Source organism: Pelmatolapia mariae, linkage group LG2 (assembly GCF_036321145.2).
Source record: "Pelmatolapia mariae isolate MD_Pm_ZW linkage group LG2, Pm_UMD_F_2, whole genome shotgun sequence".
Lineage (NCBI taxonomy): Eukaryota > Metazoa > Chordata > Actinopteri > Cichliformes > Cichlidae > Pelmatolapia > Pelmatolapia mariae.
Window position 1 is genome coordinate 6,710,630 of NC_086228.1, and position 27,626 is coordinate 6,738,255.

General features: G+C 40.0%; 2 protein-coding genes and 1 pseudogene across 2 annotated transcripts; all 3 read left to right on the forward strand.

The window, feature by feature from the left end:
• On the forward strand, positions 1-3,162 carry LOC135932416 (trichohyalin-like). Its single transcript, XM_065469904.1, has one exon. It carries the CDS (start codon positions 1-3, stop codon positions 3,160-3,162), a length of 3,162 nt encoding a protein of 1,053 aa, XP_065325976.1.
• A 4,419-nt stretch (positions 3,163-7,581) lies between these two features.
• Positions 7,582-8,265, forward strand: LOC134635055 (transmembrane protein 254-like). The gene has a single exon (XM_063484573.1). It carries the CDS (start codon positions 7,612-7,614, stop codon positions 7,981-7,983), a length of 372 nt encoding a protein of 123 aa, XP_063340643.1. The 5' UTR covers positions 7,582-7,611; the 3' UTR covers positions 7,984-8,265.
• A 749-nt stretch (positions 8,266-9,014) lies between these two features.
• LOC134638225 (interferon-induced very large GTPase 1-like) lies at positions 9,015-26,533 on the forward strand (annotated as a pseudogene).
• The last annotated feature ends 1,093 nt before the right edge of the window (positions 26,534-27,626 follow it).

Sequence of the window (27,626 nt, forward strand, 5' to 3'; positions counted from 1 at the left end):
ATGTCTCAGAAAGAGCAAGAAAGACAAGAAGCTGACCCCAGCTCTATTCCATGGTATGAGTCCCTAGACCCTTATATCAGCTCTCTTCCTTGGGATGAACAGGTGGAATTAGAGGAAAAGCGATTGGAAGAAATGGAGAATGAAAATCTCATGAACAGAGAAAAGATTAAGATCCTGACAGAAGAAAATGAGAGAAAGAGCGCTGAATTAGAAAAATTATCCTACCAGCTTCAGGAAAGGGAAAGTATTATTGAGGAGAAACAATTGGCTCTCCAAGATAAGAAGAATCACGAGCTCCAAGAAAAGCTTGATGGAGCTCTGGAAAAAATTAAAGATCTGCTCCAAAAGGAGGAAAAAGAGAGCATTAAAGGGGATAAAATGCTCAAGAAGAATGAGGAGCTCCAAGAAAAGCTTGATGGAGCTCTGAAAAAAAATAAAGATCTGCTCCAAAAGGAGAAAAAAGAGAGCATAAAACAGGAAAACATGGTCAAGAAGAATCAGGAGCTCCAAGAGAAGCTTGACGAAGCTCTGGAAAAACTGAAAGAAATCCACCAAGAAGAGAAGCAACAGTCCACGCAGCAGAGAGACCTGCAGAGCAAACTCCAAGCCATGGAGGAAAAATACAAAGCTCTGCAGGTGAAACATGATAAAACTCTGCACAAAAGTCAACAGTTGCTTCAAGACAAGAAGCAAATGGAAATGAAACAGAAAGAAATGGACTCCAAGCTTGACGAGATGGAGGAAAAACACAGATTGCTCCAAATCAAGCTTGAGAAAACAGTGCACAGAAACAAAGAGTTCATTCAAGAGAGAGAGCAACAAGAAATGCTAGAGAAAGAAACAGACTCCAAGCTTGAAGTCTTGGAGGAAAAACTGAAAATGCTGCAAATAACTCTTGAGGAAACACTGCTCAAAAATAAAGAGATGCTTCACGAGAAAGACCAACAGAAAATACATCAGGAAGAAATGGATTGCAAGCTGAGGAACATCGAGAAACAAAATGAAGGCTTGCAAGTAATGCTTAAAGAAGCTCTGGAGAGAAATAAAGTGTTTCTTCACGAGAAAGACCAACAGAAATTACAAAAGGAAGAAATGGATTGCAAGCTGAGGCACATCAAGAAACAGAATGAAGGCTTGCAAGTAATGCTTGATGAAGCTCTGGAGAGGAATAAAGTGTTGCTTCACGAGAAAGACCAACAGAAAATACAAAAGGAAGAAATGGATTGCAAGCTGAGGAACATCGAGAAACAAAATGAAGGCTTGAAAGTAATGCTTGATGAAGCTCTGGAGAGAAATAAGGAGATCCTCCAAGACAAGAAACAAGAGCCCGTAGAGCAGAGAGACCTGCAGAGCAAACTCCAAGCCATGGAGGAAAAATACAAAGCTCTGCAGGTGAAACATGATAAAACTCTGCACAAAAGTCAACAGTTGCTTCAAGACAAGAAGCAAATGGAAATGAAACAGAAGGAAATGGACTCCAAGCTTGACGAGATGGAGGAAAAACACAGATTGCTTCAAATCAAGCTGGATAAAAAAGTGCACAGAAATAAAGAGTTCATCCAAGAGAGAGAGCAAGAAGGAATGCTCGAGAAAGAAACGGACCGCAAGTTTGAAGTCTTGGAGGAAAAATGCAAAATGCTCCAAATAACTCTTGAGGAAACACTGCTCAAAAATAAAGAGTTGCTTCACGAGAAAGACCAACAGAAAATACAAAAGGAAGAAATGGATTGCAAGCTGAGGAACATCGAGAAACAAAATGAAGGCTTGCAAGTAATACTCGATGAAGCTCTGGAGAAAAATAAAGAGATCCACCAAGACAAGAAACAAGAGCCCGTAGAGCAGAGAGACCTGCAGAGCAACCTCCAAGCCATGGAGGAAAAATACAAAGCTCTGCAGGTGAAGCATGACAAAACTCTGCACAAAAGTCAACAGTTGCTTCAAGACAAGAAGAAAATGGAAATGAAACAGAAGGAAATGGACTCCAAGCTTGACGAGATGGAGGAAAAACACAGATTGCTTCAAGTCAGGCTCGATAAAAAAGTGCACAGAAATAAAGAGTTCATTCAAGAGAGAGAGCAAGAAGGAATGCTCCAGAAAGAAACGGACCACAAGTTTGAAGTCTTGGAGGAAAAATGCAAAATGCTCCAAATAACTCTTGAGGAAACACTGCTCAAAAATAAAGAGTTGCTTCACGAGAAAGACCAACAGAAAATACAAAAGGAAGAAATGGATTGCAAGCTGAGGAACATCGAGAAACAAAATGAAGGCTTGCAAGTAATACTCGATGAAGCTCTGGAGAAAAATAAAGAGATCCACCAAGACAAGAAACAAGAGCCCGTAGAGCAGAGAGACCTGCAGAGCAAACTCCAAGCCATGGAGGAAAAATACAAAGCTCTGCAGGTGAAGCATGACAAAACTCTGCACAAAAGTCAACAGTTGCTTCAAGACAAGAAGCAAATGGAAACGAAACAGAAGGAAATGGACTCCAAGCTTGACGAGATGGAGGAAAAACACAGATTGCTCCAAATCAGGCTTGATAAAAAAGTGCACGGAAATAAAGAGGTGCTTCAAGAAAAAGACCAACAGAAAATACAACAGGAAGAAGAAAAACTTAATCTCCAGAGGAAAAATCAAGCACTCCAAGAATTGTATAACGAAACGAAGTACAAAACAACTGTACTGGAAGGAGAAAAGAAAAAACTGGAAAAACAATGCTCAGCGATACAGAGTAGCATCAATGAGATGCTGAGCAAAAATACCGAACTTGAGGAACTTTCTAAGACCTTGAAGTACAAAAACACTGAAATCCAGGCGCAAAAGCAAGAACAACAGAAAACACATAAAGACCTCCAGTGTAGACTTCAAGAAATCCAGAAGAGAAACCAGCAGCTGGAAGACATGCACACAGATGTGCACAAGGCAAAGCGAATAGAGGAGGCAACAGTTAAAGAACTGAAAGACAAGCTTAAAGAAAAACAAGAACAATTAGAAGACATGGTGAAAAGATGCAGCAAACTTGAGAAAGAAAACACAGAAACAATGGATGAGCTGAAAACCCTCATCATTGAGAAAAAAGTGCTCGTGGAACAGTGTCTGAAAAAGAAGAAAAAACGCTTCCACTGGTTCTGGAGGAGGGACACTGCTGCTTCTCACCTCATGTAACCTCGTCTTCCTCCACCTCTATTCCATCTTCATTTCCCCCCTTCCCCTCCCTCCTTTTTCTTTTTTCACCCTCACCCCCCGACCAGTCCCGGCAGTTGATTGCCCCCTCCTGAGCCTGGTTCTGCCATAGGTTTCTCCTTTAGGTTTCTTTCACTTTAAAAGGAGTTTTTCCTATCCACTGTCGCCTGGTGCTTGCTCAGAGGGGATTGTTGGGGTTTTCTCTCCTCTCTCTCTTTCATTCTTTCTATCCCCCCCCCCCCTTCTACCTTTTCCTTTACCCAATAAACACAATTGTCCACATTTTACATGTGTTTGAAAAATGTCTTCATTCAACAATAATTCATCTTAGGTATAAAAACAAGAAATAGGTAATAGCTGCATGTGTGTTTGTGTGTGTGCATAATATACATACTTGTATTCCAGAAAGAATTAATACTAGATGGATAGAGACAGGTTTTAAAGACTAGAAATGAAAACATGTGAGTCCTGTCTTTAAATAAAAATATATAAATCCCTATATTCCTATCTATTCCAAACAACGGTAGTAAGTAACAAAGTTTCAAATTTGTCTTTCACTTTTACTCTTAATTTACTAACCATGAACAAGAGGTCAGAGGTCAAATGTGGCACGATACCTTAAATCTTTCTATGATACTTTCTGTATGTGGACCAGAGATGGGCAACACCGCATAGTGTGATTACTTTTTTCAAGTAACGAGTAAAGTAAGGGATTACTATTGCAAAAAAGGTAATTAGATTACTGTTACTTTCCCGTAAGCAGGCTACATTACTGCGTTACTAATCCTCATCATTTTCTTCGTGAGAGTGTCTCATGACAATGATGTACGAGCGTGCGACGTCCGTGGCAGCAACAGACGTGTGTAGATCAACAAAGGATAATATGGAGTGCAGGAGAGAGTACGACCATGCAGGGTTTAAAGCTTACTTTGAGTTTGATTCCGTAAAAAGAGACAAAAACATTGAAAACATACAGTAGTGAAGTTCTTAGCTCCCTGTTTTAGTTTTGTTGTCGTCCTCCCCGGTGTTCCCCTGACTCTCTTGGTATTTGATGCATGAATGCTTCCTCGGCTCAGCTCCCGTCCCCCTTTTTTAAATACTTCCATCACACCAACAGGCACTTTAGAATCACCAATTGACAAGCATGTCTTTGGACAGGCTCAAACCGGAGAGGTGCTCAATGGACCACAGCGCTGCACACCCCTGGCAACTTTGGGGGTAAAGCCACTGGTTTGTGGTGGTTGCCAGGTGAAATCAGGGTCTGCTGCACCAAAAACATAATTGTGATTGCTTTGGTTGCAATCAGATTGCCATAGTCATCTGCAGTTTGCATGTTGGATGCCAACTACTCACAAAGCAGTGGGAAAAGTTTGGTTTGGTTTAGTTTGGCTTTCATCTTTACTTTTGCATCCTTTCTAAAAACACTGACATATAGGTCTGGTCTACCTGGACTGGCAGCATGCTCGAGGTATCCCAGGCTCGTCTGTTTAGTGACGCGGTAGATGAGCTCGCCCGGCTCGCTGTCCTGGTCGCTGGCTGACAGCTGCAGCGTGGTCAGCTTCTGAAAAATTACATTTTCTTATGTTGCAAGTCTCAAATCTTGATTGCCTGGATCCATTTAGTGTTTTATCATATGTGCTTTAAGCAGTAAATCTCAGGTAAAATGAACTGTTCTATCTACCGGGAAGGATACAAACACAGACCCAAGATAAACAAAGACTGGATACAGTCTTTATATTATCTGCATATCGTTTGAAATCTACAAGACATGCTGACTCCATGTCTGTGTAGGTTCCTAGTCAATCAGGTCATGGTTGTCTTAAGAGAGGCAGCTGGACTCCTTTAAAACATTTTACTTCTCATCCAAGAGGTTTGTTCAGCTTGAAAAACAAAAAGGTGGAGAGTCCCAGCTATTTAAACCCTAGTGGAGGTTGTTCTCTATGGAGGTGGTAGCTGACCTACCTACTATTAATCATGAGCTAAGGTTTGAAAAACCGCATGTGTCATTACCAACAGGGGTTCCAAGTAAAACCACTGGCATCATGGGAGAGTGTCTGCGTCTAAATTTCATTCATGGATGCCAGCATATGCTTATCAAATAAAGCCTGATTTTAGTTTAGTTTTCCTTCTATAAATAGAGATATTTCTAAACTGGAAATGTTCAAACTTCAAACTGGCGCAGAAAAACAATTCAAAGGGTATTAAGTGTCTGATGGTTCAAATTACCTTGAAGAACGATCATTGCAGTATACTGTAAAATGAAACACTGCATGTACATATTATACTAGAGAGTACCTGTGTGTAGTATGAATAACATAACCACTGCACCAGAGGTGTAAGCACCTTTTGCAAGGCACTCAAGGAAACCAATGAACAGCCTCAAAAATAAATGAACAGGTGGAGATGCAGACTGTATTTGCAGATTACAGCTCCACCACAAATCAAACTTCCATATTACAGCGAGACAGCTCAGCAAGGAAAAATAGTCAATCTCAGTAAGACTGAATGAAGACAGACTAAAAATTAATTGCATTTGCTCACACATTACTCAGCTGTAAGGTTTTCTAAGTACTCAGATGCAACACTGTTGAGGAAAACCCAAAGAAATGGCAAACAGAAGTTCATTCTAATAAATTGGAAATGTGGGTCAAATCCGTCAAATGGAGAAAGAAACTTGTCTCAGTGAAGACAAAAAAAGAATGTACAAAAGTCAAAACATTTTAATTAAATCATTAATAAAACAGATAAAAATATTAAGAAGACTCCGTGTAATAAACATCTTCACGTGAGCAGACAATGCAAACCAGCTTGCTCGAGCTCTCTCCTTGTCCATCTATTGACAATGGAGAAAGTTTTTTTCAAATCCAAGCAATGACATGTAAATAATGCGCAGTGTGTGTGTGTGTGTGTGTGTGTGTGTGTGTGTGTGTGTGTGTGTGTGTGTGTAAAGACCTGGTAAAATCTGTGAGTCTTCAGTATTAAAGGAAAAATGTAACTTTTGATGCCTAAAGTGAGGATCTGGGTGCTTGACTTTATCCTTTTAGAGGGAACCATCATTTTAATGTAGTGTACGTTTTTTTTTTTCTGATCAGTCACCTCTTCAAGGTGAATTTAACATTTACAACGAAGAGGGTGAAAATAATGTAAGATGACAGTGCCACTGCTGGCACTGACATCTCATGTGAGGCCCACTTTAGTGTTTAAGTAGTACAAGTGTAACAGTGTTTGTTGCTGTTATTTTATTGTACATTATAAATTGTAATATTGCTGCAGTAATCGCGGCCAGTCTGCCGTAGCCATACTAGAGTGTGCTGTGCGGAGTGGTGTGTGGCGAGCCTGTGCACTGATAAAACACCGTTGTTTCCATTCAGGAAATAAAGTGGCAACGATCGATCAGAGACTCTTTGTCTTCTTAAAAACACAACACAACACAGAGTCGAGGAGTCTGTTTGGGCCGAACTGTTGCAGCGGGATGAAGCAGAAACCGGTTACACAAGAAACAAACAAACAAGGAAACATCCACAAATATTTCTGAAAATGTAGTGGGGTTTTTTTTTTTAATTTCAAATATTGTATAGCAAGAAAAAGCTGCAAATGTGAACACATTTTTTTCTCACTCTTAACTAACTGAAGCCTGTCATTGACTACCAAAAAAACAAATTGGTACTCTCTTTATGGCCAGACACATGCCAGCACTTTTAATTTTGCTTCTACTTAACAAAATAAAAATGCAGACATAAGTGTACACATTAGTTTTTGACTGCTATTGAAAATTGTTTTCTTTACAAATAACTCTCTCACTGAGCTAACACAGCCAATCCCTCGACACTGTTGTGCTCTCTGCTCATATTGCCTTTGTATTAAATAATTTTTTTTGCTTTTTAACCCTTTAAGACTACCATAGAACCAAGTCCACCAGAGCTTATATTATATTTTTACATGTTGTAGTGCCATGTTGATGTTGATATACATGAATACAGCCATTACAGCCCAAATTTTAATAATATGTATGCATAAAGTGCATAGTAATTACATAAATTGCAAAAAAGTGCAATAAACTACAAAAAAATTGAAAATCGTTTTTGTTTTTTTAACATATATTTCTAGTTAGAGAAGTTTAAGAGGCTTATCCCTCAAAACTGTACATACAAAAAAGTTGCACAAACTAGTTTCCCACCACAGGAAATTTGTTTTAAGTGTCTTCATAGTTTTATTTTTGAAATACACCAATTTTCATATACTGCAGGAAAAACAAAAATAAATATTATAATGCAAATTTGCAAAATAACAGCATATGCATCAAAATAAACTATTCCCAGCAGTGCAATATGAGTCCTAAGCATCCCAGAAACGACACATAAAGTCATAAAGTCATAAAGTGGAGATATTTGTACGGGGCAACGGACAACTACAGCAGCAGTAGCAGTAGCGATGGCTACAAGTGATGGACGCGATTATTTTAAGAGAGCACGTCTCTTCTGGATGGTCACCCTGTCAGTGGCGCTGATATATTTCGCTTGCACAGTGTTTGCACCAGATGTAGTCCCATTTGAGCTTCTTGGTCCATTTGGCACCTTCTCCAAAAACCTTGCGTATAACCATCATGATCTACTGTACAAAGGGTGGTGGTTGACCTGTGCTATTCATATTTGTGAGGCCCTGGTTGCACTGAAGTTGTGCAGCAACAAAGGCATCAAGGACAAGACCACTCAGTGCCTGTGGTTTATCCAGACCTTTCTGTTCGGCTTCGCCTCCCTCCGCCTGCTAATTAAGTATGACCCAGAGCGTTCCAAGCAGGACTGACCTTACCAGGAGAAGCCTACAGAACAACACATCTGAGTCTAGAGACCCCTTCTTGGGGCCTCAACTTCTTCCACTGTTCACTTTGATTATAAGATCCTGCTGGAGAGCATGAAATGGAGCAATACTCTTGAGCCATTTCTTTAATTGTGTTTCTTTTAATATAATTCTGAAGACATATCTTTGATAGAAACGCTAGAAATTTTCTTACATAGTTTACAAGATCTTTAATTCCTGTAATAGATCTGTTTCATTCCATATTTTCTAGAGCTGAGGGAGTACGGTGCTACCTTTTCAGAAATAATATATTTTAAGGTTTGTCTTGATGCTGATGACTAGGGATAAGGGTTATTTAAATATGAGTGTTCTCTTGATGAATTTGAGTGCAGTACATAGAACAAAATTTAGAACAGATTACCTAAAGGTGTTTACATTCAGCCTACATGGTGCAGTACAGGTGGGTTGGTTTTGGGGGATTTTCCCTTTTTTCTCAGCTGCTTGGATGAACTGACAGGTTTGCTACAGATGGTATTTTGCCATCATCCTCAAAAGTGCTCTTGGATTAAATAAAGAGGGGAGCTGCTGTCAAATTTGCCTTTCTCAGATTAAAGTCCTGTGATTCATAGTCTTAATGTTGACACTACAAAATAAAGGATGAGTGAACTGAAAAAAAAAAAAAAAAAGGCCCCGATGGTAAAAAAAATAAAACAAACAAACAAAAAACTACATCTCCGCAAAATGACGTCACTTCCGGTTTCGGGCAGGTCATGGCGGACATGCGATAGTTCACGCTGATGGACGTAGGGAGTGTTATGAACAGCTGATCGGATCGGCAAAGCGTGTTTCTGGAATATTATGTTTTTATTGCTGCAAGTGCTTTTTATGCAGTTTTTGCAAAGCTATATGTGGAAGGAAACTGTGACCTAGGGCAAGCTGCGCGGCGGCGCGGCAGTAGCACGCAGCGGCCGCTCCGGAGCCAAAATGGTGCTACATTGTTTACGTTTTGTGTGTAACGTGTCTATTTTACTCTATGTATGAATATCGTCGCAACTGGTGTCCGTACATACAACAGACAGACACTTTTCAACCTAAATAACCCGGTTAACAACATCCAAGATGGGCTGCGGGAAACGCTACGTGAACTCGGCTTGCTCCGCGAACCAGGCCTCGAAGCCTCGGCGTTGCCTGGTGCCGGCGGCCGGAGGAGGGGACATCGGAAGCGGTGCGCGAGGAAGCGGAAGCGCGGCAAGCGGGCGGGAGTCCGTGCTAGGCTAAAAACAAACCCTAGCCGGCCGGCTCTCCCGTCCATCATCTTATCCAACGTCTGCTCCCTGGATAATGAACTGGATTACATCCGACTCCAGCAGGCTACACAGCGTGAGGTTAGAGACTGCTGTGTCTTTGTTTTCACGGAGACATGGCTCAGCGACAGAGTACCGGACCCCTCTATTCAGCTAAACGGGTTGGCCTCGTTTCGCGCCGACAGAAATGCAGCCCTGTGCGGTAAGACTCGCGGTGGCGGCTTGTGTGTTTACATCAACACGAAATGGTGCAAGAACTCTGTGCTAGTTTCTAGTTATTGCTCATCGCTGGTGGAGTTTGTGACTGTTAGATGCAGACCTTTTTATTTACCACGGGAATTCACCACTGTTTTCATTATCGGAGTGTACATTCCACCTGGCGCTAATGCTGAGGAAGCGCTATGGGAACTGTATACAAAGATCAGTGATCTGCAAAATACACACCCGTACGGACTGTTTATTGTTGCTGGAGATTTCAACCATGCAAATCTCAAGTCAGTGCTTCCTAGATTCCATCATTATGTGGACTTTGCAACGAGAGGGGAAAACACGCTGGATCTTGTTTACACAAACATCCCCGGCGCATATCGGGCAGAGCCCCGCCCACACCTCGCCTACTCAGACCACATCTCTGTTATGCTAATTCCAGCATACAGACCACTCGTCAGGCGATCAAAACCGGTTCTGAAGCAGGTGAAAACCTGGCCAGCAGGAGCCATCTCTGCTCTTCAGGACTGTTTCGAGAGCACTGACTGGAACATGTTTAGGGAGGCTGCAACTCACGGTGACTTCACTGACTTGGAGGAGTACACGTCATCAGTGTCCAGCTACATCAACAAGTGCACCGATGACGTCACTGTCTCCAAGACCATCATCTCACGACCCAACCAGAAACCGTGGATTACTGCGGAAGTGCGTGCACTTCTGAGGACCCGAGACTCTGCCTTCAAAGCGGGAGATAAGGTGGCGCTTAGAAGAGCTAGGGCCGAACTTTCTCGGGCCATCAGAGAGGCGAAGCGCGCACATGCCCAGAGAATCCACAACCACTTCAAGGACAGCGGCGTCAACCCACGTAAAGCTGCTGGACCTGACAACATCCCAGGCAGAGTGCTCAGAGAATGTGCTGAACAGCTGGCAGATGTTCTCACCGACATCTTCAACATCTCTCTGAGCAGTGCCGTCGTTCCCACATGCTTCAAGGCCACCACCATCGTCCCCGTGCCCAAGAAGTCTTCTGTGTCCGGTCTCAACGACTACCGTCCTGTTGCACTTACACCCACCATCATGAAGTGCTTCGAGCGGCTCGTCATGAAACACATCAAGACCCTGCTGCCCCCTCACTGGACCCACTGCAATTTGCGTACCGCCATAACCGCTCAACGGACAACGCCATCTCCACTGCACTCCACCTTGCCCTCACACACTTGGACAAGAAGGACACACACGTTCGAATGCTATACATAGATTTCAGCTCAGCATTCAACACGATCATCCCCCAACAACTGATCGGAAAGCTGAGCCTGTTGGGCCTGAACACCTCCCTCTGCAACTGGATCCTGGACTTTCTGACCGGTAGGCCTCAGTCAGTACGGATCGGGAACTGCACCTCCAGCACCACCACACTGAGCACTGGGGTCCCACAAGGCTGTGTGCTCAGTCCTCTGCTGTTCACACTGCTGACTCATGACTGTGTAGCAACACACAGTTCAAATCACATCATTAAGTTCGCTGATGACACGACCGTGGTGGGTCTCATTAGCAAGAACGACGAGTCAGCGTACAGAGAGGAAGTGCAGAGGCTAACGGACTGGTGTAAAGACAACAACCTGTCTCTGAATGTTGACAAGACAAAAGAGATGGTTGTTGACTTTAGGAGGACACGAGGCAACCATTCACCGCTGAGCATCAATGGCTCCTCTGTGGAGATCGTCGACAGCACCAAATTCCTGGGCGTCCACCTGGAGAAGGACCTCGGCTGGTCCCTCAACACCAGCTCCCTGCACAAGAAAGCCCAACAGCGTCTCTTCTTTTTGAGAGGACTGAGAAAGGCCCAGCTTCCACCACCGATCCTGACCACCTTCTATAGAGGAACTATCGAGAGCATCCTGAGCGGCTGCATCACTGTCTGGTTTGGGAACTGTGCCACATCAGACCGCAAGACCCTACAGCGGATAGTGGGAACAGCAGAGAAGATCATCGGGGTCTCTCTCCCCTCTATTGAGGACATCTACACCACACGCTGTATTCGCAAAGCCACCAGCATTGTGGCTGATCGGACACACCCCTCTCACACACTCTTCACACTCCTGCCATCTGGAAAAAGGTACCGAAGCATTCGGGCACACACATCCAGACTGTGCAACAGCTTTTTTCCACAAGCCATCCGTCTCCTCAACAAAAAGGGACTGGTCTGATAAACACACACACATGCGCGCGCGCGCACACACACACACACACATTATCACTCAGCTTAACTCAACTACCTCAAAACATTGATAAAACTGGTGTTGCTCTTTTGCAAAATATTATTACTGGACTTTTTTGCACTAACTTCTTTACCTCCTAATTATTGCTGCTACACTAAGGAATGTTTACGGTTCCTCCACTATGTTTACTGTTCCTCCACTACCTCAACTCATCACCACAAAACCTTGTTATTATGTTACGTTGTTGTCACACTGTCACTTGTTGCTCTTGTTTGCACATTTGCACGTACACTTTGTCTGCTGTCTGCTAACAAAAAAAAAGAAAAAAAGTCTTCCTTAGAATAGTTAGATAGTTTTGTTTTTTGTTTTTTTTGTTAATTTATGTTGTAATTTATGTTAGGTCAGTCTGTCTTGTCTCTGCTAGCCAGCTAACTTGGCCTCTTAGTTAGCTAGTTTAGTGTTTTCTGTTAATTTATGTTGTAAATTTATGTTGCATGTAGCACCTTGGTCCTGGAGGAACGTTGTTTCGTTTCACTGTGTACTACCTGTATATGGTTGAAGTGACAATAAAGCCGACTTGACTTGACTTGACTTGAAGCTGATGGCATAAGATGTAAGTACAACTCCTCCGGGATTTAAAAATAGTTACGCAAAATGAAGCGTGTCCGCTCCGACCGGCTTTAAAGGGTTAAAGAACTTATTTTAACATTGCACTGAACAATAAAAAATCCTCCCTAACAAAGAAAAGTAACTTCAAGGGCCAAAGTGCATTATATTTCTTCACGTCAATATACGGGCTGCAAATAGGGGTGATGTGGGCCGGAAGTGGCCCCCAGACCGTGAGTTTAAGACCCCGGTTTGACTACTCGGTCGGATCTCTAGCTGTCCGTGTTTGTAGCAGAGAATAATCAAGACTCAAACAACGGACACAGAGACGAATCAGTGGGTCAGCTGCTATGAGGGACAGCTTCCCCCGAGTTTGTGTCGGTCTTGTGTGCGGTGGTTTTTGATGCCGTTAGTCTTTAACGGGTTGGGCAAGGGTAAGTCAAATACCGAGATCTCGTTTAGAGCGCAGGAAAACTTTTTAAAGATTAAACGAAAGCTCTTTAAAAAAAAAAAAAAGTACCCTTCGTACTTTACTGCTGAGTTGAAAGTTTTTTATAAATTATTATATAAAGCAGTGAGGATTCATTTCCATCACTATTGATCAGTAGGCATGTGTGGTCCACAAAATTATTTGCGCATGTGTCAATTGTCTGTCTGTTTCGATCTGTGCTGAGAGTTGTGTGGGTCTATTTAGATCTCACTCCCGCTCTGTCCCTTTCCGTGTGTTTGTGTACTTGTGATTATTTGTAAATGTGTAAAGAAAGCTTTAAGCGTGCATAAGTATTAATGACTGAAAATGATTAAGGTTTTGCTCAAAGTACTGAAAATACACACGTCATCAGTTGCAACCAATTTTAACTTGGTTAATGCAACATTTTGTAGGCATATTATTTGAAATAGCTTCCTGCCTACTTCTGTGATTACTTTAAACTTGTTCAACGGTTGTTGTTTTTTTTGTTTCTTTTAATAAATGAATAATAATACTAATTCAGTTGAATTTTATATTGTACCATATATATTGGGTACAATATATATGGTACCCAACAATCAGACGATCCATTATGAGCAAGTACTTGGCGGCATGGAATAGAAGAATCACTACTAATAACGTCACTTATACATAAACAGTAGGGGTGCAACAATACTCGTATCGATATTGAACCGTTCGATACAGTGCTTTCGGTTCGGTACGCATATGTATCGAACAATACAAAATTTTTAATGTATTTTATCAACTTTTCCTCTGACGATGCTGTCTGTGTTGAGAGCTCAGTGGATCTGCGTTCGACTTATCCGCCTAGGCTGCACTGTCGAGCGCAGATCCACTGAGCGCAGGGCAAGCTAGCGAGACAGAAGTTAAAGTCGTTGCAACATGGCAAATTGAACCTCCCCCACCCTCATTTAGATCTGGCGTTTGGAACTATTTTGGTCTTCATGTGAAATATGACCCTGAAGGTAAGCGCGTCATGGACAAAAGTAAAACAGTATGTGGGATGTGCCACGCAATGCTCAGTTACATTGGTGGGAAATAGTGCGTTAGTGCAGTTAACGTGTTGACGCCGTCCAGCCCCACGCACGGGGCGATCCGCGGTAACTCGTTAACGGAGATTTGCCGTGTCGTGGCGTTAACGTCATTTCAACGAGATTAACGCTGACAGCACTAGTGGGAACACAACGAATATGACTGCACATTTACTCCGACATCATCCTAGTGCAAAGACAAGTGGAAGCAGACAAAAACAACAAGCACGCATGCTACAAACTTTACCCGAGTCATTTAGACAGCCGTTAGCACATGATTCTCCTTATGGGGACCTGATATGTTTAATATGCTGCTGAGAATATACCCCAGAAGAAGCTATAGTATAGCTTTTATTTTGGAAAGAGCCATTTCTCTGTAAGAAACCCTCTTTTCCAAAGATGAGTGATTTCTCTATCAGATAGATTTATTTTTTTATTACTTTGTTTCAGCAACATTAAATTTAAAAACTGTACTTTTGAGTTAAAATATATATTTATAATTTTAATAAATGACAAATTAAAAAAGCATGAACATTTTTTTGTATCAAAAAAATATCGAACCGTGACACCAAAGTATCAAACCGAACCGTAAATTTTGTGTATCGTTGCACCCCTAATAAACAGTTTAAATTGTAATCATATCATAGCAAAATACACCACATTTGTGTTCATTGTATCTTGTAGCTCTGTTTTTATTTTCAACATATTTAAATGTAGCATTCGGAAATTACGTTGATCCTAAAACATAGTATTATATCATTGACTTCTTTATTAGCAGATATCCATATTCTTGTTTCAGCATGCACCAATGACAGTTTTCAACTTGTTTAATTGAAGCATAATTTTAAAATAAGTGGATTCTAAAGTTTTTAGGTTAATTGGTGACTCTCAATAGGACACTGGTTTTAGAAGTGAGCATGAATGGCTGCTTGTGTCTGTGTTAGCTCTGTACTGGACTGGCAACCTGGACCCTTCACGTCACCCTGAAGTGGATAAGTGGAATAAAATGGATGGATGAAAGTGTGTTGTGTGTACTGAGGTTTTGTGTGGCTACAATTTGGCACAATGTAGTGGTCCTCAGCAATGTTCCCTCTAAGCTGCGCACGTGCGCAATTGCGCACTGCTGGCACGGTCTCTGTGCACAGAAAATCTGCGTTGCGCACAAAAAAAATCTAACCTGAATTGAAATTAAAATTAATACTTTAACAATTCTGTTTTGCAGTGTTAGTCAGTGAGTGACTGGCTGCTCCCATATGGGATTAGAACGATGCCACCTTATCCCATAGTTCAGCCAATAATGCGTATATACGCAGCCAATCAACGTCGTTGACAGGCTATGACAGCGTCCTTATGTGCCGACACCGGTGTTTGAGCTGGCAAAGCGGCGTGGCTGATGTGGAGTGAAGCCACGTTAATGACAACTTGTACAACCATTGGATATGTGAGCAGGACAGACGGAACAATTGACGGAAAAAGTGTGGACTTTATACCAGTTTTTAAATTGTGTTTGTTGGCCACGTAAAACCAGAGTTATGATAAAAAAAATATGCAACGTTTGGTTTTCTTCCTGAATACTATCGTTGTTTATATTTACTGCCGGAAGAAACGGTAAAAACGGCGTTTTATAAGAAAAAAGGCTCGAAAGCACTCTCCGCCTGTGAGGAAACACAAAACAAAAAAACCCCACCCTTTCCTATTGGTGGAAAAAAGTACCATGTCGACCAATCAAAAAATGATATGGCAACGTGGCATCTAGTTGTTAAGAAACGGGGGGAAGTTTTAGGAGTGACGGCGGTGTTTTGAGATGTGAGAGATTTGAGACGTTTAGCGCAAATGTTGTGTAGTTAGTGTGTAGTCAGTAGTTTTGTTGTATGTGTCAGAACAATGAGGCGACTGCTGAATGTTAAAGGTGTTACAGGAGTGATACATCTCCTGTTTTCAGGCCTGCAGGTAACATGCTGTTGTTCTCCTTTATCTCATAGTGGACAGAAATTATTTTTTGGAGTGGCACAAATAATTTGTGTGGCATCAGACTTGATGCAGAACAGCTGATTGTTCTGTAAATAGTTTGAAATGTTTATTTAAAAATGCCTTGGCTGCATTTAAAAAAATAGCTGCAAAAAACTTTGTTGTTTGCCAAACTGAGTTACTTTTTTGAAGAAGTAACTATATAATTAATTGCCCAGCATTGGTCATTATATACTGTATTTTGCAGACAGAGAGTTACAGGACTCTCTCCCAGACCACAGACTCATACTCATAATACAAGTCAGAGCTTTATAAAAAAAAAATAAAAAAAAAAGAAAGTTGTGTTTTCGAAATTGGATTTCAAGTTATTTTTATTTCCAATAGTGTTAACATACTACACAGGTCAATGACTAGATTTTTTTTTTATTTTCATTGTAAGTGGGCTAAAGCAGTTAATTAAAAGTAGTCTAACATAAATGTAAATGCTGTAATTTGATTATTTTAATAAACCATGTAACTTGGATGGATTAGATGCCGGTGTGACCACAGTGCACACGTCTGATGTCGCTCACAGTGGTCCAAGGGATCGCTCAGGGAGTTTGTGTGTTCGCTCAGACACATGAAAAATTAGAGGGAACATTGGTCCTCAGTCAGTTAATCAGTTGCTGTGCTGTGGAGGTCATGCATGTGGGGTGTAGATTGAGGAGGAAGAAAGTACAAAAACAAAAAAAATAAGGTGAATGAATTTGCCTTCTTAACGGCAGTGAGGTAAGAGTTTATCGATGCTCAACAAAATTTAACTTGAATCCTTTCTTAATCCTTCTTAAGAGATAAAAGTAGTGGGATGTAGAGCATGAACGTTTTTATGGGTTTCTTGTTTTGTTTTTTGTTTTCATGGCCTCCGAAGTAGAACACATGTCAGAAATGGTTTTAGAGCCAATGGTGTATTTTGTTATTAAAGTGGTCACCAACTGGGATCTGGAAGCACTACAGCACTTTGTCAGCTGCAAACTAGTCTGTTATGAGAAAACAGCTGCATACAACCTTTTGTTGCCAAGTTTGAAAACTGAGCTGTTGTTTGAAAACAGCAGAAGCCTAAGGGAGACTGTGACAGGCTGTTTGTCAGGTACAGTCCCTGGTTTCTTCAGTCCACATGCTGATTTATGCTCAGGGCTTCATGTATGAAGTTGTTTGAGTAGTCAGTAAGATTAGGAGAGCATCATATGAATAAAGGTTTAGAGCAGGTCACACTGACAAAAAGACAGGGGGCAGAGTCTAAGATGGTTTTTAAAGGGGTGATTATAGAATAGTATTTGGTGGATATACTGGACAAAGGATGTTAAAGATGGCCAGGCAGGAGTAAAAGTGGAAGATCACAGAGAAGAATCATGGATGTAGTTAAGGAGGAGGATGCTAGAGATAGCATGCGATGGAGGCAGGTTGTCTTCTGTATTGCAGCGGAAGGAATAAGGAACCCTTTTAACGACAGTTTCAATGTATATGAAAAATCCCATGTTAAAAATCCAGTTACTTCTTATCAGAACAGTAGAGTGTTGTTAATTCAAATACAATTTCATCATTAAGCAGAGCAAAGAAAAAGCGGTTAAATAAACCTAGTCCTATCTCTGGACAGATCAGCTCACAGCTCACCTACGGCCAATTTAGAATGTGTTTTAAATTACTTAAAATTGTGAGGATATTCTGTATCTAAAGAGACGATAGCCAGACAAATTTCAGAAAAAAGTAAACTATTTCAATATGTTTTGAGTGAAATTACATAAGTCTGCTACCTAGCCTGTGAGACTATTATCTAGTATTTATAAAATAAATGTAATTCCAATTTATTTGTTTTAGTTGTGACAAAAAAGTGAACACTTGGATTTCATTAAAAAAGAGAAAAAAACTACTCCAAATAATAAAACTGCAGTTTTTGAACTCTACTTTATTGCTCTAATTATAAATACAAATTATTGCAGGTTTTCCCCAAACAACTTAGCTTTTAATTTACCCAGTATTGAAGATGATTTTCTGGCTGTTTCAGGTCTTTTTTTTTTTCTTTTTTTTTATTTAACCTTTATTTAACCAGGAATGTCCCATTGAGATTAAAAACCTCTTTTTCAAGGGAGTCCTGGCCAAGAGGCAGCACATTTCCAAACACATACAAACAAACAAGATTAAAAATTACACAAAACAATTACACATTATTGAGGCAGTCTGTAAGCCTTTGAGTTTAGTTTTAAAAACATTTAAAGACAACAATTCAGTCAGTTTCCAGTCTTTCTGTAACAGGTTCCACGAAAAAGGCGCAGAGTGGACAAAGGCTTTCTTACCCAACTCTGTGCGGACAAGGGGAACAGACAGCAGCAACTGATCATTTGAACGCAAGGAGTAAGAACCACTATTTGTCCTTGTGACCAAAGTACAAATATAAGGAGGCAACAATCCAAGCATAGCTTTGTAAATAAAAGTGTACCAATGCCCCTGTCTTCTAATGGCCAAAGAAGGCCAATTTACTCTTAAGTACAAGTCACAATGATGGGTCAGATATCTACAATTGGTGATAAACCTCAAGGAAGCATGATACATCGTGTCCAACATTAGAAGACATGAGGAAGAAGCGTTCATATACAGAATGTCACCATAATCTAACACAGATAAAAAGGTTGCAGTGACAAGACGTTTTTTTACTGCAAAAGAAAAACACTGTTTATTACGGAAAAAAAAACGAAGTTTCAGCCTCAGTTTCTTTACAAGTCTTTCTATATGTGGTTTAAAGGTAAAGGAGTCATCTATCCAGACACCAAGGTATTTATATTCATGAACTATCTCTATGGCATTTCCTTCAAGGGTGGACACCACTGGAATAGGCTCTGGGACCTTCTTTGACTTAGAAAACAACATTAGCTTAGTCTTGTCAGCATTGAGAACTAATTTTAGCTGGATAAGTGAATGCTGGAAAGCAACAAAGGCTTTCTGTAAGGTTTCAATGGCCTGAGTAAGAGATGATCCGTAGCAGTAAATAACTGTATCGTCAGCATAAAAATGCAAATTTGTGTCTGAGACATTTTGACCCAAGTCATTGATATATAAAAGAAACAGAAGGGGACCCAAAACTGAGCCCTGTGGCACCCCCTTGTGGACAGCAACAAATTTAGAACAAAGACCTTCAAGTTTAATGCACTGGGTTCTATTATTCAGATAATTTGAGAACCACGCTATTGCATGTTCTGACAATCCAAGGCTGAGCAGTCTGTTTTTTAGGACAGCATGATCAACAGTGTCAAAAGCTTTTGAGAGGTCAATAAAGAGTGACGCACAGTACAATTTCTTATCAAGTGCCATAATAATATCATTTATCACTTTCATAGTGGCAGTGTTAGTACTGTGTTTTTTCCTGAAGCCTGACTGAAATTTAGAGACAATATCATTAGAGTACAAAAACTCCTTCAACTGGTCACAAACTAGAGATTCCATGATTTTGGATAAAACACACAAATTTGATATTGGCCTATAATTAGTCAACACCGATGGATCACCTCCTTTCAATAAAGGCAGGACAAAAGCTGATTTCCAAACCGATGGAATTTCTTTGGTTTTAATTGAAAAATTAAATAGAATTGAAAGTGGTTCTGCAATATAATCCGCTGCCAGCTTCAAAAAATAAGGTTCCATCAAGTCTGGACCAGGAGGTTTTCTGTGATCCAAAGCCTTTAAAGCTTTATGCACTTCATAAACACTAAAAGGTACAAAGTTAAAACGGTCTCCAGAAAACATAGAGAATTCTGGGCAAGAATTTGTTAAAAAAGTTTCTGCAGAATCAAACAAGGAACCCACTGATAAAAAGTGCTCATTAAAGCAATTCAAAATTTCAGTTTTATCATTAATTGAGACTGAATCTTTTACAACAAATTTAGGAAAGGTTTGAGTCATTTTATTGGCAGAAAAGGACTTGATTACTTTCCAAAATTTCTGTGGATCATTGAGATTCTCAGTGGTGACAGACAAAAAGTATTCGGATTTGGCCTTTTTAATAAGAGAAGTGCATTTATTTCTAAGCTGTTTGAAAACAGACCAATCAGTAGAAGTATCTGTTTGCCTCGCCTTGTCCCATGCTCTATTACGCTTGTGTATGTTATCTGCGAGTGTCTGCGAAAACCAGGGATTTTCTCGACCTTTAATTCTAACTTTCCGTAAGGGGGCATGTTTATTAACAATTTCCATAAAGCTTTCCTTAAAATATGTCCAGGCTAACTCTACATCTGGTAATAGTCCGATTTTTTCCCAATTAACTACTGACAAATCATGATGAAAAGCCTGTTCATTGAATTGTTTAAGATTCCTTTTACACACTATGCGCGGCTTACATTTTGGAATTTTAGCATTTCTACAAACAGCAACAACACAGTGATCACTTAGGTCATTACAGAAGACACCAAGCGAAGAGAATTTATGAGGTACATTTGTTAAAACCAAATCAATTAATGTGGACTTTTCAGGGCATTTAAGATTTGGCCTGGTAGGAAGATAGACTAGCTGGGTAAGATTAATTGAATCGCAAAATTCTTTAAATTCACCAGAAGTTGCATTTAGCCAGTCCCAGTTCAAATCTCCAGCCATTAGTAGTTCAGTGTAATTTAATTTAGCCAAAAGATGCTTTAGTGAAGATAATGCCTCTTTTGAAGCAGATGGGGGCCTGTAACACCCAACAATGGTTATCGAAAGAGTATTAGCAATATCTACATTCAAAGCCAAAAACTCCATTTGTTTACATATCGATTGGGACAGAACAATCGAGGCATTAAATCTTGATTTGACATAAATAGCTACACCGCCTCCTTTTTTTGGCCTATCAGTACGATATACATTGTACCCATATATGTTAATGTCTTCATTAGTAATAGATTTAGTTAACCACGTTTCAGAAATTATAACAACATCTGCATCTGTAGATTTAACCCAAATTTTGACCATGTCCATCTTCGGTAGTAGGCTGCGCACATTAAGATGAATATATTTGACACCAGACATTATTTTAAAATCAGAAGGAGTCTGGGAATATTGCAGTTCAGGGCCAGGATTTGGTTGCACATTTCCTGACAAAAATAGGAGCAAGACAATCAACAACCTCTGTTTCACCTTTGATTTGGGTTCAGAACTTTGATATGTTGAACCCGAGCTGAAGCCTCCATTAAATGGGCAAATGAAATAAGTATGCAAGACCAGAGTAGACTGAAGTTTAGGGAAGTCTCTGGGCAAAACAGGCATGAAATTAATGTCATGATCCAACTGAGCTGGTAGCTGCTCTATTTTTTGCAACATTATAGAGGTCTTATTGTTTTATGAGAGTTTTGCTGTTTTAATTGACTATGTTTAGTCATGCAAAACGTTTTAGATTTAGATTACATAAGTAGATAGGAGAATTGTTATTTAATGTTAAAAAAGATAATGTTTTACTATTTTGTGCCTGCCCTAACTTTAATGGTGACAACTAAGAGTGTTTCTTTATTAGGAGGATAGTTTTGGTTGTTTTTGTGAACAGACAAGTTGTTTGACAATTTTCTACATTTCTGCACAGAGAATAGTTTATAATGTAAACTGAAAAGACCAAAAAAAGACCTCTGTTGTCCTGTCATGCACACAGCTTTCCAACATAAAAATCAACTTTTGTGTAGTTGGTTTTCAGCTTTTAGGATGCTTTTATCTTGTATTACATCATTGTCCAAAATTCTGCTGTTATTATGATTAAAATCATCTCAGATTCATGTCTAGATTTCAAAGTAATGACTCAGGGTTTCCAGAATGACTCCAGATATTTTTTTTTTATCTTGCAGGTTCTTCAGTTGAGGACATGAGTGTAAACATGGAGAAGGTAGGAAAGTCTAAATTTATGTCACAAGATCTTATAGGCATTCTATGCACATATTATTTCTTAACATACAGTTTGTTTTTATTTGCTTGTGTACTGCAGTCTGGGGAGTTTTCAGAAGACATAAAAAAGAAGAACCTATGTCAAAGAAAAACTGAGGAACAAATTTCAACAGAAGTTGTCACCAGCAGATTTTCTTCAAATACATCCACCTGTGAAACGGCACCATGTGACATCTGAGAAAGATCTAGCTCAAACCTTTCTCCACAGGCTGATGATGTTAGACTACAGGGCCAGATATATTCCTCTAAAAGCAAACGGGTCTTTGGGGACACATCTAAAGCTTGCTCCAGAGGTCAATATTACTGGGAAAGATCACAGTGATTGGGATGTTTTTTAAACACGACTTTAGACACAGATCACACAGAACAGACTCATGTGCATCCAATGGACGTTCAGATGGCAGTATTTCACTGCTCAGACAGCTTCCTTAAACAGATGATGATTACAAAGCTCTCTCAGTGTCAGTATGCCTTACCATTGCTTGTTCTTGACCCAGTCACTATGGAGATCGAGTGTCCTCTGTGGACTTTCAGACAAATAACAAAGACCTGGAAGGTAACTGACATGAAAAATGGCTCAAACATTATGAAGAGTGTCCCAGTCTGCAAAGCTCGGACACACTTGGTGTCATTTTTCCGCCTGGGTTCTCTGTCAGTGTCTAAATCTCAGCTGATGAACACTTTGATCAATGACCGTCACAGCACCTTCTTCCACAGAAACTGTCCAGGAAGCACCAAGTCTCGCTATCTGATGGATGGTGTGGCAGAGATTGCCTGGTACTGTCCTGCTGGGAAACCCAATGATGCCTTCAATGACTGCATTGCCTTTTGTAATCTTCGTGGTGATGCTCTGTTGATTGAAAAACAGCGTGACATACTGATTGAAAAATCATCCATCAATATTTTTCTTGTTGCATCTCTGCAAGAACATGAAGAAAGCCAATCATTTATATCAGCTCTTTTTAAATCTCACAAACCGCTCGTTTGTCTCTGTGTTGATGACCGCTGTGGTGGTGTTAAGACAAAAAAGGGAAAATACAAAATGGGTCTCAAAGACAGAAGCCAGTCAGATATATCTGAAGAACTGAAACAGATCATTAGTGACATTTTATTTTCTCTAGATGGTTCCAGGTTGAACCCATCCTTCCAGCTTGAAACCATGGCTGAGCTCTCGGAAATCAAAGTGGATGAAAGTGACCCATTTTGTCAAATAGGGAAATCTGCTGCTATGAAAATAATGGATCTGCTTACAGCAGATAATATGGATGTCTCCCACACATTTCTGCCATGTCAAGGCCATCTGTGGCATCGGTGGAGCAAAATACACAAAGAACTGTATCATCTCAGAGGAGACATTGAAAAGGAGAAAAGTAAAAAGCAACAAGAACTGATGAAAATACGCCAGAAACAATGTGCTGTTTCCTGCAGTAAACTGATACAGTTGTTCATTGAAAGTCTGTCATCATTGCCACCAAAAGATAAAGAATATTTTCTGAAATTGATTCAAATCTTAATGGATGCCCTGTCCACAGATGAGCTTCCTGTTATTCTCAAAAGCTATGATGAAAAGTGGTCTGAGGTCTTGGCTTTGAAGAACAAACACATGAAATCAGATCTGTTAATAAAAAAACAAACTGAGCTTGAAGAAATATCCAAAAAACTGCAGTCTGCAACTTTTGGTTTGGAGCACATCTTCAGAGAAATGGGACAGATCTATGAAGCTCATAGAGCAATAGAAGGAGAGAGCAGACACACTGACTGGTCTAAATACCCTGAGGTGGCTGCACAGCTGATGATATCAGGACACCCGATGGAGCTGATGGATGGTGATGCAGGTCACATGCCTTTAACATGGATCTCCACTCTTTTAGAGGAAGTCATCAAGAAACTGGGGGACCAGAGAGTTTTTGTGTTGTCAGTTTTGGGCATAAAAAGCAGTGGAAAATCAACAATGCTGAGCACCATGTTTGGATTGCAGTTTGCAGTGAGTGCAGGCAGGTGCACCAAAGGTGCCTTCATGCAGCTGCTCAAAGTATCAGAGGAGATGAAGAAAGACTTGAAGTTTGACTATCTTCTAGTGGTGGACACTGAAGGACTGCGCGCTCTTGAGCTGGAAGGTAACATCACTCTTCACCATAACAACGAACTGGCAACATTTGTTGTTGGTCTGGGAAACCTGACACTGATCAACATCTTTGGAGAGAATCCATCTGAGATGCAAGACATCCTGCAGATTGTTGTTCAGGCTTTCATGAGGATGAAGAAAGTTCAACTTTCTCCCAGTTGTGTGTTTGTTCACCAGAATGTTACAGATGTTGCAGCAGTAGAGAAAAACATGGATGGAAGGAGACGCCTGCAAGAAAAACTGGACCAGATGGCCAAACTAGCAGCTGAAGAGGAGTTTTGCAGTGCAGAGTGCTTCAGTGATGTCATTGAGTTTGATGTCCAAAAAGATGTGAAATACTGTGCCCAGCTGTGGGAGGGCAGTCCACCCATGGCTCCTCCTAATCCAGGTTACAGTGAGAGCATCCAAGAAGTGAAGAACACCATCCTCTCTAAAGCTTCACAGTCTGCTGGGATCACTCTCTTACAGTTTAAAACCAAAATTCAGGACCTGTGGAGTGCCCTCCTCACTGAAAACTTTGTTTTCAGTTTTAAAAACACACTTGAAATTGCAGCGTACAGAAAACTGGAGGCCCAGTACGGAAACTGGACCTGGGCCCTGAGGAGCAACATGTTGGCCATTGAAAACCAACTTCATAACAGAATTGAAAATGGAAATCTTGACAAGGTGGACCTGAGTGACCTTAAAAAGGAATCAGACAAAACATATGAAACTATAGCAAAAGAAATGACAACATACTTTGAGGAGGACAAAGAGAAAGAAATGTTGGCTCAGTGGAGAGGCCGATTTGAAACCAAAATCAAAGAGTTTCATGATGAACAGGTGAGCACGGTGAAAAGAAAACTGGATGAAGTTATTCAGCAGAAGAAGACTCGTGAAAAGCTGGATGATAAGAAGAAAGAGTTTGAGGACAAGCTGCTACAGAAGAGCAAAGAGCTCGCTCAGCAGCTGAAGGATAAGGCCAAAGATGAAGAAGAGCTTAACAAACAGTTCAGCTCTGTTTGGAGAGACTTGGTTACTGAATTAACAGCTGATATAAAACCTGTTGAAGATATCGACCTGAAAGAAGATCAGTTTATTATCCTTCAAGAACTTGGTTTTGAAGAGACTCTCATAAATGAACGCAAAGGAAATGGCAGATACAAGAAACTATCACATTTGGGAGATTATTCGGATTATGTAAAACAAACAAAAGTTCTGGGAATTAAATGGCCATTAAATGCATTATCATATGAAAACCAACAACAGATCATATCACTTATTGAAAGAGCTGAAATTGAGTCACTTGATGCAATCAAAAGCAAGCCTGTAGCTACAAGAGGCTACAAACTAGCTTATTTGCAAGAAACAGCCAAACAGGTAAAACAAGAAGTTGACAGTTTTCAGAAGGAGGGGAAATGTGCTTTGAAGAAGGAGTTCACAGTCGATCTCATACTGTATGTGTTCTCAAAATCAGAGAGTTGGATCCTAGACTCCCTGAAAACATTAAAATCAAACAATGATATAGTCACTTATTTAGAAAGCACGGAAACACAGTATTACAATGTTTTTAGAAGCTTTTGTAAAGGAAGCTCATCTGCTGTTGTGCTCGCAGAACTGATCTGTGAAAGCTTCCACTCTTGAGGCTGTCTGTAACAAGACTGCCATTGGTCTGGCTTGAGAGATGAGGTGTAATTTCCCAGCATTCAATGGGAACAGGCTGAACTTGGAGAAACATGTGCTGAAGTCACTCGCTGAGTTTGAAAACTTTGATGATTTCATCACCTACATCAGAAATCCAAGGAGACAAACAGAAGCTTTTATAAAAGCACAAGTAAAGAAATACATCTTCACAGGTCACAAAGATGAAACTGTGAATGTACTCAAGAATAATGTTGATGATGTCAACTCACTTGTGAGTCGAGCTTTATCTACAGCAACACAGAAAGTCCAAACTCAGACAGGAGACATAAACATGTGGCTGAAGGAATTTTCTAGTTTGCTAAAAGATGAGTTAACTCTTGATACCATTTCTTCTCAAAACTTCAGTGACATCAATAATTTTGATTTCTTTATGGAAGCAATAAAGAAAGAATTTACATGCATAATTCATGAGATGAGCAGCCTCTCATTGGAAAAACTGAAGGAATCCAGGCTGAAGCCTGATGAAATCCTCATTGATCAGCTGTGTAATTGTTGCTGGGTAACATGTCCCTTCTGTGCAGCTGTTTGTACTAACACCATTGGGGATCACAGTGATGCTGACCACAGCGTCCCTTTTCATCGACCTGAAGGAATCAAAGGATGGCACTATAGAGACACAGTGGAATTCAGCATCAATTTCTGCACAACAAACGTTGCAAGTGATGGCAAATTTTATCCTCGTCATGATTCAGAGGAAACTGTTCCCTATAAACTGTACAGAACTGCTGGTCCAAAGTATGCTGACTGGAGAATCACCTATGATGAGTCTAAACTGGTGTACTGGAAATGGTTTGTGTGTCGATTTCAAAAGAAACTGGAAGAGCACTACAATTATAAGTTCCAGGGCAGAGGAGAGATTCTCAGTGAGTGGAAAACAATCTCTAAATGCAAAGCCATTAGAAGTCTGGACGAAATGTGCGAATGAGTCAAAGAAACAACGTTCTTCGGTTTATATATCTTACATAATGACAGAAAGAAAGATTTAGTGATTCAAGTAAAATAGCAGAATCTTTTTAGAAATGACAGGATTATTACAACATAGTTACACATAGTTCTAACAATTAAAGAGAATCACAGCATGTGAGATTAGACTCTTACTATGTAATAATGATTGAACATTTAAAAGTAACTCTTATTGAAATGTAGCTTTTGTAATAAAACCTTTTTGTGTGTATTTTGCGCTTACATTGAACAAATACATTCATTTTACTTTATCTTTCTTTTGCTGAAAGTTGTTGGAGATAAAGTTAAATTAGAATTATTTAATCAACTGTGTCCAGTAATATAATCTGAATTATCTGAATTTGTCTCGTGTGTTAATATTCTGTATATTTTGTAGTTTTATTTTAGTCTTCTGTTGAACAACTTCCAGTTTATCACATTTGTATATTAATCAAGTTTTCTAATTACAGTTTAGAGGAAATTAGAGAGATGAAACATGAATATCCACTGACAGATTTAGGGTTCATGAGATTTGTTTACTTGGTTACAATAAATTTAGAACAATTTAGATTTTTTGTTTTGAAAATTGTCTAACTTTTGTTTTCATGATGATATCTTTTTAGACCATTTATTTAGTAACAAAATAAAAAAAATATTTGAGATGAAGATTGCTGTTATCAATGTGCAAAGGTATTTTTATAAAATAAATATATGGTGACTACTATAACCTCAGTTCTTTGAAAAGCATAACTATTGGGAGTCCCCTTTGGCGTAAAAGACAGATCAGTCACTCCAGTCTGCAGCTTTACTTCCTCAGCGCTCCTGCTCAGGCCAGGGCCAGGTACCAGTTACAGCTTTCCTTTCAAAAACCATTTCTAATAATAACTGTACCCAAGAGGACACCAACAATGAACACTTTGTCTCTCCAGTGACAGAAAGCCAGCAGTTAAAGAATGTTGCAGCAGCAGAGAATGGAGAACACCATCTTGTCCAAAAACCTTTTATGTTTTTATTTTTAGCAGTCTCTTTTTTTTTTTCTGCAAAATGATAACCAAGTTAGCCTTTTCTGTTGATACAACATACCTCCTTTGGTTGGAATCGGTGCTTAAACAATGGGAAACACAAACTTTATACTAAAACCTCTCA

Bases quoted from the DNA above. Each gene is read 5' to 3' on its own strand.
- LOC135932416 (XM_065469904.1), top strand. From the start codon at position 1: ATGTCTCAGAAAGAGCAAGAAAGACAAGAAGCTGACCCCAGCTCTATT.
- LOC134635055 (XM_063484573.1), top strand. From the start codon at position 7,612: ATGGCTACAAGTGATGGACGCGATTATTTTAAGAGAGCACGTCTCTTC.